The sequence below is a fragment of the Oncorhynchus mykiss genome, chromosome 22, assembly GCF_057628025.1.
Source record: "Oncorhynchus mykiss isolate SJ-2025 chromosome 22, ASM5762802v1, whole genome shotgun sequence".
Taxonomy (NCBI): domain Eukaryota; kingdom Metazoa; phylum Chordata; class Actinopteri; order Salmoniformes; family Salmonidae; genus Oncorhynchus; species Oncorhynchus mykiss.
In genome coordinates, this window is record NC_143043.1 from 28,727,780 (window position 1) to 28,740,650 (window position 12,871).

Below are 12,871 nucleotides of genomic sequence, written 5' to 3' on the forward strand. Positions count from 1 at the left end.
CTGTCTGTCTGTCTGTCTGTCTGTCTGTCTGTCTGTCTGTCTGTCTGTCTGTCTGTCTGTCTGTCTGTCTGTCTGTCTGTCTGTCTGTCTGTCTGTCTGTCTGTCTGTCTGTCTGTCTGTCTGTCTGTCTGTCTGTCTGTCTGTCTGTCTGTCTGTCTGTCTGTCTGTCTGTCTGTCTCTCTCTCTCTCTCTCTCTCTCTCTCTCTCTCTCTCTCTCTCTCTCTCTCTCTCTCTCTCTCTCTCTCTCTCTCTCTCTCTCTCTCTCTCTCTCTCTCTCTCTCTCTCTCTCTCTCTCTCTCTCTCTCTCTCTCTCTCTCTCTCTCTCTCTCTCTCTCTCTCTCTCTCTCTCTCTCTCTCTCTCTCTCTCTCTCTCTCTCCTCTCTCTCTCTCTCTCTCTCTCTCTCTCTCTCTCTCTCAGGGTCCTCTGTCTTTCAGGGTCATGTCAGGGGAGTAGAAAAGGACGTTGGTGTCATCATCATCCTCGTCACTGAAGTCCCCCAGCTCAGCCTGTGTGTAGTGCACCGCCCCAGGATGGTACTCCCTGATACGCGTCCTGTCACACAGCCGAGATTGCAGCGCCAACTAGGATCACACACAGAAACACATATTCACAGAGTTAACAGTCTCTCTCTCTCTCACACACACACACACACACACACACACACACACACACACACACACACACACACACACACACACACAAAGATACAGACACGCACACATTTGGCAGAGACGAGATGTGTGCTGATTGTAGTGCCACAGGCAGTTGAGCCGCATGGTTAGAAAACTGATCAATATCACAGAGGGAGAGAGGGGGGAGAGACAAAGAGAGAGTGCAAGCCACAGAGGGGGAGAGGGGGGAGAGACAGAGAGAGAGTGCAAGCCACAGAGGGGGAGGATGAGAGAGAAAGCGTAACAAAGGAGAGAGATATGAACGACAGATAGAGAATTAGACAGACAGAGAGAGAGAAAGAAACAGAGGGAGAGATATGAACGACAGAGGATGAGATAACATAATAGAAACAGAGGAAGAGAGACAGCAACAGAGGAAGAGAGACAGCAACAGAGGGAGAGAGACAGCAACAGAGGGAGAGAGACAGCAACAGAGGGAGAGAGACAGAGAGAGAGGAAGAGAGAGACAGAGAGAGAGGAAGAGAGAGACGGCAGGACAAATAGTGGGAGGGTGAGAGAGCGAGCGAGCGAGAGAGAGAGAGAGCGAGAGAGAGAGAGAGAGAGAGAGAGAGAGAGAGAGAGAGAGAGAGGAGAGCGTGAAAGTGTGGACTTGCTGCGGAGGGGAATAATGTTTTGACTCTGTTACGGATACGCCACCCCCCACCAATCTCACACCTGATGTGTGTGGGAGTCGTATGCCATGATGAATACCAACTGCCTGTTAGTCATGAAAGAGCACGCACATACACAAACGCATGCACGCACATAACTCCCAGTTGCTCAAACACACTCATATGTCTATTTCTCTGTTTCTCTCATATACACACACACACACACACACACAGACACACACACACACACACTCCCCGTTGCTCAAACATAGACACAATCAGGTCTATATCTCTGTTCCCTTCTCTTTGCCTCGCTCTCTCACAAACACACACACACTCCGCGGATACACACATCTTCACTGACATTTAGGTTGAAGGTCACATCTGACTCCTCTCTCTCTCTCTGGGTGTGCTCACTCTCCATTAAGAACAACAGCAGGGTGTGTGTGTGTGTCTGTAATCTCCCTCCCATCTTGTGGTCTAATCATAAGCTTTCCTGGCCCCCTAAACACCTCTACTCTCTTGTTCAGCGAAATGGGCTGAGTAGATTGTAGCCTCGCTACTGTTATTTTTCACTGTCTACTTACTGTTTTTTAAATTTATTTCTTTACTAATCTACTGTTCACCTGTTCACCTTTTTACTTAAAAATTATACTGCTGTTTAGGGCCTGTAAGTAAGCATTTCACTGTAAGGTTGTATTCAGCGCACGTGACAAATAAACTTTGATTTGAAATACAGCCACTCAGCAGTGTGTGGAGTCGCACAGCACCAGACATGGGTTAAAATTCTATTTCATTACTTTCAAAGACATTTGGAAGGAAGTATTTGCTCAGACCATTTCGCTGAACAAGAGAGTAGAGGTGTTTAGGGGGCCAGGAAAGCTTATGATTAGACCACCAGATGGGAGGGCGAAAAGTGAAGTGTTCAGGTGAGGGTTGTACCTGTATGCCTGTAGGACTGAGCTGGCTCCAGGTGTCTCTGTCCAGGCCAAAGACGAATGCGTTGGCCAAGCCATGGAGAGGGGCTGAAAGGACATGGAGCAAAGTAAGAGAGAACACTGGATCCTGGGGGTAGAACACATTATGGAGCCTGGAGAGGGGAGAATGAGGGAGGGAGAGAGAGAAAGGGGAAAAAAAGCGTTAATTTACATTATAGAGACGATGCACATGGAGGAGAGTGAGAGAAGATGTATGGAAACAAACAAACGAACACATACACACATGCGCGCGCACACACCCCCAAAACACAACACCAACAACAAAACCACAGCTCAATACTTCACAGTAAAGGAGATTGGAGGGAGAGACACAGGAGAGAGTTCAGAGAGGGAGAGACACAGGGGAGAGAGTTCAGAGAGGCAGAGACACAGGGGAGAGAGTTTAGAGAGGCAGAGACACAGGGGAGAGAGTTCAGAGAGGCAGAGACACAGGGGAGAGAGTTCAGAGAGGCAGAGACACAGGGGAGAGAGTTCAGAGACACAGGGGAGAAAGTTCAAAGACACAGGGGAGAGAGTTTAGAGAGGCAGAGACACGGGAGAGAGTTCAGAGACACAGGGGAGAGAGTTCAGAGAGGCAGAGACACGGGGAGAGAGTTCAGAGAGGCAGAGACACAGGGGAGAGAGTTCAGAGAGGCAGAGACACAGGGGAGAGAGTTCAGAGACACAGGGGAGAAAGTTCAAAGACACAGGGGAGAGAGTTCAGAGAGGCAGAGACACGGGAGAGAGTTCAGAGACACAGGGGAGAGAGTTCAGAGACACAGGGGAGAGAGTTCAGAGACACAGGGGAGAGAGTTCAAAGACACAGGGGAGAGAGTTCAGAGAGGCAGAGACACAGGGGAGAGAGTTTAGAGAGGCAGAGACACGGGAGAGAGTTCAGAGACACAGGGGAGAGAGTTCAGAGAGGCAGAGACACGGGGAGAGAGTTCAGAGACACAGGGGAGAGAGTTCAGAGACACAGGGGAGAGAGTTCAGAGACACAGGGGAGAGAGTTCAGAGACACAGGGGAGCGAGTTCAGAGAGGCAGAGACATGGGGGAGAGAGTTCAGAGACACAGGAGAGAGAGTTCAGAGACACAGGGGAGAGAGTTCAGAGAGTTCAGAGACACAGGGGAGAGAGTTCAGAGACACAGGGGAGAGAGTTCAGAGAGTTCAGAGACACAGGGGAGAGAGTTCAGAGACACAGGGGAGAGAGTTCAGAGACACAGGGGAGAGAGTTCAGAGACAGAAGAGAGAGTTCAGAGACACAGGAGAGAGAGTTCAGAGACACAGGAGAGAGAGTTCAGAGACACAGGGAGAGAGTTCAGAGTGTTCAGAGACACAGGGGAGAGAGTTCAGAGACACAGGGGAGAGAGTTCAGAGACACAGGGGAGAGAGTTCAGAGACAGGAGAGAGAGTTCAGAGACACAGGAGAGAGAGTTCAGAGACACAGGGGAGAGAGTTCAGAAAGGCAGAGACACAGGGGAGAGAGGCAGAGACACAGGGGAGAGAGTTCAGAGAGTTCAGAGACACAGGGGAGAGAGTTCAGAGACACAGGGTAGAGAGTTCAGAGACACAGGGGAGAGAGTTCAGAGAGGGGGAGACACAGGGGAGAGAGTTCAGAGACACAGGGGAGAGAGTTCAGAGACACAGGGGAGAGAGTTCAGAGACACAGGGGAGAGAGTTCAGAGACACAGGGGAGAGAGTTCAGAGACACAGGGAGAGAGTTCAGAGACAGGAGAGAGAGTTCAGAGACACAGGAGAGAGAGTTCAGAGACACAGGAGAGAGAGTTCAGAGACACAGGGGAGAGAGTTCAGAGACACAGGGGAGAGAGTTCAGAGACACAGGGGAGAGAGTTCAGAGACACAGGGGAGAGAGTTCAGAGAGGGGGAGACACAGGGGAGAGAGTTCAGAGAGGCAGAGACACAGGGGAGAGAGTTCAGAGACACAGGGGAGAGAGTTCAGAGACACAGGGGAGAGAGGCAGAGACACAGGGGAGAGAGTTCAGAGACACAGGGGAGAGAGGCAGAGACACCGGGGAGAGAGTTCAGAGACACAGGGGAGAGAGGCAGAGACACAGGGGAGAGAGTTCAGAGACACAGGGGAGAGAGTTCAGAGACACAGGGGAGAGAGTTCAGAGACACAGGGGAGAGAGGCAGAGACACAGGGGGGAGAGGCAGAGACACAGGGGAGAGAGTTCAGAGACACAGGGGAGAGAGTTCAGAGACACAGGGGAGAGAGTTCAGAGAGTTCAGAGACACAGGGGAGAGAGTTCAGAGTCACAGGGGAGAGAGTTCAGAGACAGGAGAGAGAGTTCAGAGACACAGGAGAGAGAGTTCAGAGACACAGGGGAGAGAGTTCAGAAAGGCAGAGACACAGGGGAGAGAGGCAGAGAAACAGGGGAGAGAGTTCAGAGAGTTCAGAGACACAGGGGAGAGAGTTCAGAGACACAGGGTAGAGAGTTCAGAGACACAGGGGAGAGAGGCAGAGACACAGGGGAGAGAGTTCAGAGAGGCAGAGACACAGGGGAGAGAGTTCAGAGACACAGGGGAGAGAGTTCAGAGACACAGGGGAGAGAGGCAGAGACACAGGGGAGAGAGGCAGAGACACAGGGGAGAGAGTTCAGAGACACAGGGGAGAGAGGCAGAGACACAGGGGAGAGAGTTCAGAGACACAGGGGAGAGAGGCAGAGACACAGGGGAGAGAGTTCAGAGACACAGGGGAGAGAGGCAGAGACACAGGGGAGAGAGTTCAGAGACACAGGGGAGAGAGGCAGAGACACAGGGGAGAGAGTTCAGAGACACAGGGGAGAGAGGCAGAGACACAGGGGAGAGAGTTCAGAGACACAGGGGAGAGAGTTCAGAGAAACAGGGGAGCGAGTTCAGAGACACAGGGGAGAGAGTTCAGAGACACAGGGGAAAGAGTTCAGAGACACAGGGGAGAGAGTTCAGAGACACAGGGGAGAGGGGCAGAGACACAGGGGGGAGAGGCAGAGACACAGGGGAGAGAGTTCAGAGACACAGGGGAGAGAGTTCAGAGACACAGGGGAGAGAGTTCAGAGACACAGGGGGAAGAGCGAGAGGGACAGAGAGAAAGAGCGAGAGAAGGACAACAAAGAAAGAGAGAGGGGCGACAGAGGGATGACACAGAGAAAGGGAGAGGAAAAGAGAGCGAGAGATACGACACAGAAATATAGCACAATTAGACCCAACCAAATCATGAGAAAACCAAAAGATAATTACTTGCTTGACACATTGGAAATAATTAACAAAAAAAATAGAGCAAACTGGAATGGTATGTGGTCCTAAACAGAGAGTACACAGTGGCAGAATAGCTGACCACTGTGACTGACCCAAACTTAAGGACATCTTTGACTATGTACAGACTCAGTGAGCATAGCCTTGCTATTGAGAGAGGCCGCCGTAGGCAGACCTGGCTCTCAAGAGAAGACAGGCTATGTGCACACTGCCCACAAATGAGGTGGAAACTGAGCTGCACTTCCTAACCTCCTACCAAATGTATGACCATATTAGAGACACATACAGAGCATTCGGAAAATATTCAGACCCTTAGACTTTTTCCACATTTTGTTACGTTACAGCCTTATTCTAAAATGGATGAGATCATTTCCCCCCCTCATCAATCTACACACAATACCCCATTATGACAAAGCAAAAACAAGTACATACAAAAAATATCACTGAAATCTGACATTTCCATAAGTATTAAGAACCTTTACTCAGTACTTTGTTGAAGCACCTTTGGCAGCACCAAAGTGCTGGGTATTTTTTATTTATTTATTTTTACCTTTATTTAACTAGACAAGTCAGTTAAGAACAAATTCTTATTTTCAATGACAGCCTAGGAACAGTGGGTTAACTGCCTGTTCAGGGGCAGAACGACAGACCTCAGCTCAGAGATTTGAACTTGCAACCTTTCGGATACTAGTCCAACACTCTAACCACTAGGCTACCCGGCCGCCCAAGCCTGTATTTGCCGATTTTCTCTCATTCTTCTCTGCAGATCCTCTCAAGCTCTGTCAGGTTGGATGGGGAGCGTGGGGAGCTATTTTCAAGTCTCTCCAGAGATGTTCGATCGTGTTCATTTCCGGGCTCTGGCTGGGCCACTCAAGGACATTCAGAGACCTGTCCACAAATCCACACCTGCGTTGTGTTGGCTGTGTGCTTAGGGTTGTTGTCCTGTTGGAAGTTCGACCCAGTTTGAGGTCCTGAGTGTTCTGGAGAAGGTTTTCATCAAATCAAATTCTATTTGTCACATGCGCCGAATACAACAGGTAGACCTTACAGTGAAATGCCTACTAACAAGCCCTTAACCAACAATGTAGTATTAAGAAAAAATACCCCCGAAAAATCTATAAAAGTAACAAATAATTAAAGAGCAGCAGTAAAATAACAATAACGAGGTACAGGTACAGAGTCAATGTGCGGGGGCACCGGTTAGTCGAGGTAGTATGTACATGTAGGTAGAGTTATTAAAGTGACTATGCATTAGATAATAAACCGATAGTAGCAGCAGCGTAAAATGGGTGGGTGGGTGGGGGGGGGGGGGGGGGCAATGCAAATAGTATGGGAAGCCATTTAATTAGATGTTCAGGAGTCTTATGGCTTGGGGGTAGAAGCTGTTTAGAAGCCTCTTGGTCCCAGACTTGGCGCTCCGGTACCGCTTGCCATGCGGTAGCAGAGAGAACAGTTTAGGACTAGGGTTGCTGGAGTCTTTGACAATTGTTAAGGCCTTCCTCTGACACCGCTTGGTATAGAGGTCCTGGATGGCAGTAAGCTTGGCCCCAGTGATGTACTGGGCCGTACACACTACCTTCTGTCGTGCCTTGTGGTTGGAGCCCGAGCAGTTGCCATAGCTGGCAGTGATGCAACCCGTCAGGCTGCTCTCGAAGGTGCAGCTGTAGAACCTTTTGAGGATCTGAGGACCCATGCCAAATCTTTTCAGTCTCCTGAGGGGGAATAGATTTTTCACTCAAGGACCTCTGTACTTTGCTCCGTTCATCCTTCCTTCGATACCGACTAGCCTCCCAGTCTAACATACACTGTCAACTGTGGGACCTCATATAGACAGGTGTGTATCTTTCCAAATCATGTCCAATCAATTGAATTTACCACAGGTGGACTCCAATCAAGTTGTATAAACCTCTCAAGGATGTTCAATGGAAACAGGATGCCTCTGAGCTCAATTCGAGTCTCATAGCAACGGGTCTGAATAATTATTTAAATAAGGTATTTCTGATCAAATATTTCGAAAAATGTGTTTTCACTTTGTCACTATGGTGTTTTGTGTGTAAATTGATGAGGAAAAACATTGATGAAATCCATTTTAGAATGCAATGTATTTCCCTCAGATTACACAGACCCACAAATCCACTTTTGATAAACGTCCATATCAATTAGGTGAAATACCAGTGTGTCATCAAAGCAGCAAGATGTGTGACCTGTCGCCACAAGAAAAGGTCAACCAGTTAAGACCAAACACCGTTCTAAATACAACCCATATTTATGTTGATGTATTTTCCCTTCTGTCCTTTAATTAACACATCGTTGTACACAACACAGCCATAATATGACATATGAAATGTCTCTATTCCTTTAAAAATGTTGTGAGTTTAATGTTTACTGTTCACTTTTGTTTATTATCTATTTCACTTGCTTTGGCAATGTAAACATACATTTCCAATGCCAATGAAGCCCTTTGAATTGATAGACAGCAAGGGGGACAACAGACAGAGCGAGAGAGACGAAACAGAGAGAGAGGGTGTTTTATATCAGCATTTAAGAGCCCATTAGGCAGTGGGAGATGGCAGGCTTACACATTCTTGGCCGCAGCCCTGACAGCACGCAGCACTTTACAAGAACAGCGCTCAACTTCCTCTCTTTCCATCTATTTCTACACACATCTCTCTCTGCATCCTCAACTTCCTCTCTTTCCATCCATTTCTACACACATCTCTCTCCATCTCGCTCTTTTGGATTATTTTTCCTGACCCACTCATCCATATGCTCTTCCTCTCGGCTCTACCTTCTTTCTGTATCGATCTCAATTCGTTTGTTTCCATCCTCATTCTCTGTCCACGCCAGCCCTCCTTCTGCTTTCCCCCCTGTCTCTTCATCTTCCTCTCTTTCCATCCTACTTCCTTTTACTCCCACTCAGTAAGAAGAGGGTGTAGAGGGTCTGCTTCCCTGCCTTCATATTTATCTAGCCCTCTCTCCCTCCACACTCTTCCCATCCATCTCCACCTCTCTATGTCACTGTCTTTCCATTCATCCTGCTTCCCTTATTTCCTCTTTCCCTCTCTTATAACTCTTTCTATTTTTGCCCCACAATCTCTGTCTGTTTTCAAATACGCTCCATCTCTCCCTCACAGTTCGTCCTCTTCACCTCCATCTCCCTATATCAGCCCTTCTCTAATCTAATGTAATCCTGCAGTTTAGGGCTGTCCCCAACAAAAAAAAATATTGATTGACGTGAGTCGTCTGTTGTTTCGACCAATCAATTGTTATTTTTCCATATATATAGACAAACCCTATGTTTGAATAAAATCAACTCTATGTAGGCTACTTCGCCTGATGCTTTAAGCACTGAATTAAACATTAAGACACACAAATTACTAAAGAGGGAGCCAGAGCTCAATATACCCTAACCAGAAGAATAAAACCCGTTCCCAACCACTCTTCTCCTCCTTCACAGATTCTGCCGTTATGCTCCTGAAGTTGCTGGAAACAGGCTACACCAGCGGGTGGAAACCTTTTCCATTTGGAGTGCCAAGTTATCCTACCATTTGGAGTGCCAAGTTATCCTACCATTTGGAGTGCCAAGTTATCCTACCATTTGGAGTGCCAAGTTATCCTACCATTTCTTTCTAATGACCTGTGTGGCAGTGATGATGTTCATGTGCACATGTTCGCGGAACAGTTTCCTTTCATTTATAAAGTCTTCGTATCTCAAAATCAATGTCATGTGGTTAATGAAAATTCTATCTAAATGAAAGTGATACAAATCATAAAGTAACTTCTATTGCCAATATGTAAAAAATAGCCTACATAAAGCCAACAAATAAAAGCATTGTAGGCCGCAGGGTAAAAATAAATATCCTATAAATCACATTGGCTAAGCATGGCCTGTCTGTAAGGAACTTGACACATTGTATCAACTATTAATGTGTCCAGCCTGAAGCTCAAGCTAGCAAACTTGCAACATTGTATAACATTTTCTGGGCCCTCAGTTTCCCATGCCAGTGAGCTCTGGGCAGACAGACACAGCTGTAAGCTATTTCGTGCAAGGGATAAGAAGTAATCAGGTAGGCCTTTTTTATGACACCGGATCAGAGCATGACATTTTTTCCTCTTTCATGCTGAGTGGTTATCGAAAGGGAGAGAGCTGGAAAGACTTTTCAAATAGGCTACGTTGAGGAACTAATGTCATTCTCAATGGATGTGAAAATAGACTTTTACTTGCTTTTTAAGGCGAAGAGAGAAATACTTTGAGAAGTTCCACAGTGATGGTGAGTTAAGACAATCACAAATAGTATCAGATCCCCAAATGGGCACATTTCTCAAATCAAATCAAATTTATTGGTCACATACACATGGGTAGCAGATGCTAATGCGAGTGTAGCGAAATGCTTGTACTTCTAGTTCCGACCGTGCAGTAATATCTAACCAGAAATGTAACAACTTCACAACTACCTTATACACACAAGTGTAAAGGAATGCATAAGAACATGTACATATAAATATATGGATGAGCGATGGCCGTGCGGCATAGGCAAGATGCAGTAGATGGTATAGAGCAGTATATACATATGAGATGAGTAATGTAGGGTATGTAAACATTATATAAAGTGTCATTGTTTAAAGTGGCTAGTGATACCTTCATTACATACATTTTTTTATTATTGAAGTGGCTAGAGATGAGTCAGTATGTTGGCAGCAGCCACTCAATGTTAGTGATGGCTGTTAAACAGTCTGGTGGCCTTGAGATAGAAGCTGTTTTTCAGTCTCTCGGTCCCAGCTTTGATGCACCTGTACTGACCTCGCCTTCTGGATGATAGCAGTGTGAACAAGCAGTGGCTCGGGTTGTTGTTGTCCTTGATTATCTTTTTGGCCTTCCTGTGACATCGGGTGGTGTAGGTGTCCTGGAGGGCAGGTAGTTTGCCCCCGGTGATGCGTTGTGCAGACCTCACTACCCTCTGGAGAGCCTTACGGTTGTGGACAGAGCAATTGCCGTACCAGGCGGTGATACAGCCCGACAGGATGCTCTCAATTGTGCATCTGTAAAAGTTTGTAAGTGTTTTAGGTGACAAGCCAAATTTCTTCAGCCTCCTGAGGTTGAAGAGGCGCTTTTGCGCCTTCTTCACCACGCTGTCTGTGTGGGTGGATCATTTCAGTTTGTCCGTGATGTGTACGCCGAGGAACTTAAAACTTTCCACCTTCACTACTGTCCCGTCGATGTGGATGGAGGGGTGCTCCCTTTGCTGTTTCCTCTGCTGTTTCCAGGGGGGGGGGGGTCGAGACCCAGGATCTCGAGCTTAATGACGTGTTTGGAGGGTACTATGGTGTTAAATACTAAGCTGTAATCGATGAACAGCATTCTCACATAGGTATTCCTCTTGTCCAGATGGGTTAGGGCAGTGTGATTGCGATTGCATTGTGTGTGGACCTATTGGGGCGGTAAGCAAATTGGAGTGGGTCAAGGGTGTCAGGTAGGGTAGAGGTGATATGATCCTTGACTAGTCTCTCAAAGCACTTCATGATGACGGAAGTGAGTCCTATGGGGCGATAGTTGTTTAGCTCAGTTACCTTAGCTTTCTTGGGAACAGGAACAATGGTGGCCCTCTTGAAGCATGTGGGAACAGCAGACTGGGATAGGGATTGATTGAATATGTCCATAAACACACCAGCCAGCTGTTCGCGGCTAGGGATGCCGTCTGGGCCGGCAGCCTTGCGAGGGTTAACACGTTTAAATGTTTTACTCATGTTGGCTACGGTGAAGGAGAGCCCGCAGGTTTGGATAGCGGGCCCTGTCAGTGGCACTGTATTGTACTCAAAGCGAGCAAAGAAGTTGTTTAGTTTGTCTGGGAGCAAGACATCGGTGTCCGCAACGGGGCTGGTTTTCTTTTTGCAATCTGTGATTGACTGTAGACCCTGCCACATACGTCTCGTGTCTGAGCCATTGAATTGTGACTCCACTCTGTCTCTATACTGACGCTTAGCTTGTTTGATTGCCTTGCTGAGGGAATAGCTACACTGTTTGTATTTCGGTCATGTTTCTGGTCGCCTTGCCATGATTAAAAGCAGTGGTTCGCGCTTTCAGTTTTGCGCAAATGCTGCCATCAATCCACTGTTTCTGGTTCGGGAAGGTTTTAAGTCACCGTGGGTACAACATCACCGATGCACTTGCACACCGAATCAGCGTATACATCAATGTTGTTGTCTGAGGCTATCCAGATCATATCCCAGTCCACGTGATTGAAGCAATCTTTAAGCATGGAATCAGATTGGTCGGACCAGCGTTGAATAGACCTGAGCACGGGTGTTTCCTGTTTTAGTTTCTCTATATATTGGCTGGGAGCAACAAAATGGAGTTGTGGTCAGATTTGCCGAAAGGAGAGCGAGGGAGGGCTTTGTATGCATTGAGGAAGTTAGAGTAGCAATGATCCAGAATTTTGCCAGCCCTGGTCGCACATTCGATATGCTGATACAATTTAGGGAGCCTTGTTTTCAGATTAGCCTTGTTAAAATCCCCAGCTATAATAAATGCAGCCTCAGGATGTGGTTTCCAGTTTACATAGAATCCAATGAAGTTCTTTCAGGGCCATTGAGGTGCCTGCTTGGGGGGGGGGGGGGGGGGGCTGTGATTATAATCGAAGAGAATTATCTTGGTAGATAATGCGGTCGGCATTTGATTGTAAGAAATTCTAGGTCAGGTGAACAAAAGGACTTGGGTTCCTGTATGTTGTTATGATCACACCACGACTCGTTAATCATAAGGCATACACCCCCGCCCTTCTTACCAGAGAGATGTTTGTTTCTGAAGGTGCGATGCGTGAAGAAACCGGTGGCTGTACCGACTCTGATAACATATCCCGAGTGAGCCATGTTTCCGTGAAACAGAGAATACTAGAATCTCTGATGTCTCTCTGGAAGGCAACCCTTGCTCGAATTACGTCTTCCTTGTTGTCAAGAGACTGGACATTGGCGAGTAGTATAGTCAGGAGCGGTGAGCCATTTTCCCGTCTACGGAGCCTGACCAGAAGACCTCTTAATCTGCCCCTTCCGCAGAGCCTATGTTTTGGGTCGCCTACTGGGATCCGATCCATTGTCCTGGGTGGTGGTCCAAACAGAGGATCCGCTTCGGGAAAGTCGTATTCCTGGTCGTAATGTTGGTAAGTTGATGTTGCTTTTATATCCAAAAGTTCTTCCCTGCTGAATGTAATAAGACGTAAGATTTCCTGGGGTAACAATGTAAGAAATAATATATAAACTAAATACTGTATAGTTTCCTGAGAACGCGAAGCGAGGTGACCATCTCTGTCAGCGCCATCACGAAAAAGAGGCCTACATTTGCACGCAGCCCAAGTAGCCTAGG

The 12,871-nt window shown here is 47.3% G+C and overlaps 1 protein-coding gene across 4 annotated transcripts in view; it reads right to left on the reverse strand.

Moving 5' to 3' along the window:
* Nucleotides 1-297: 297 nt before the first annotated feature.
* The window catches only part of si:dkey-100n23.5 (cyclic AMP receptor 1), a 102,111-nt gene continuing 89,537 nt past the window's right edge, over nucleotides 298-12,871 (reverse strand). For 2 of the 4 annotated variants that reach the window (XR_016490581.1, XM_036959564.2), the window contains 2 exons: nucleotides 2,226-2,373; nucleotides 298-582 (listed from right to left, as the gene is read on the reverse strand). Coding sequence is in view for 2 of the 4 variants with exons in the window: in XM_036959564.2 (XP_036815459.1) it covers nucleotides 415-582; nucleotides 2,226-2,373 (316 nt within the window). In the remaining 2 variants the exon portion in view is untranslated. The remainder of the gene's footprint in view (nucleotides 583-2,225; nucleotides 2,374-12,871) is intronic. The other 2 variants (XR_016490582.1, XM_036959566.2) reach the window with 1 other exon arrangement.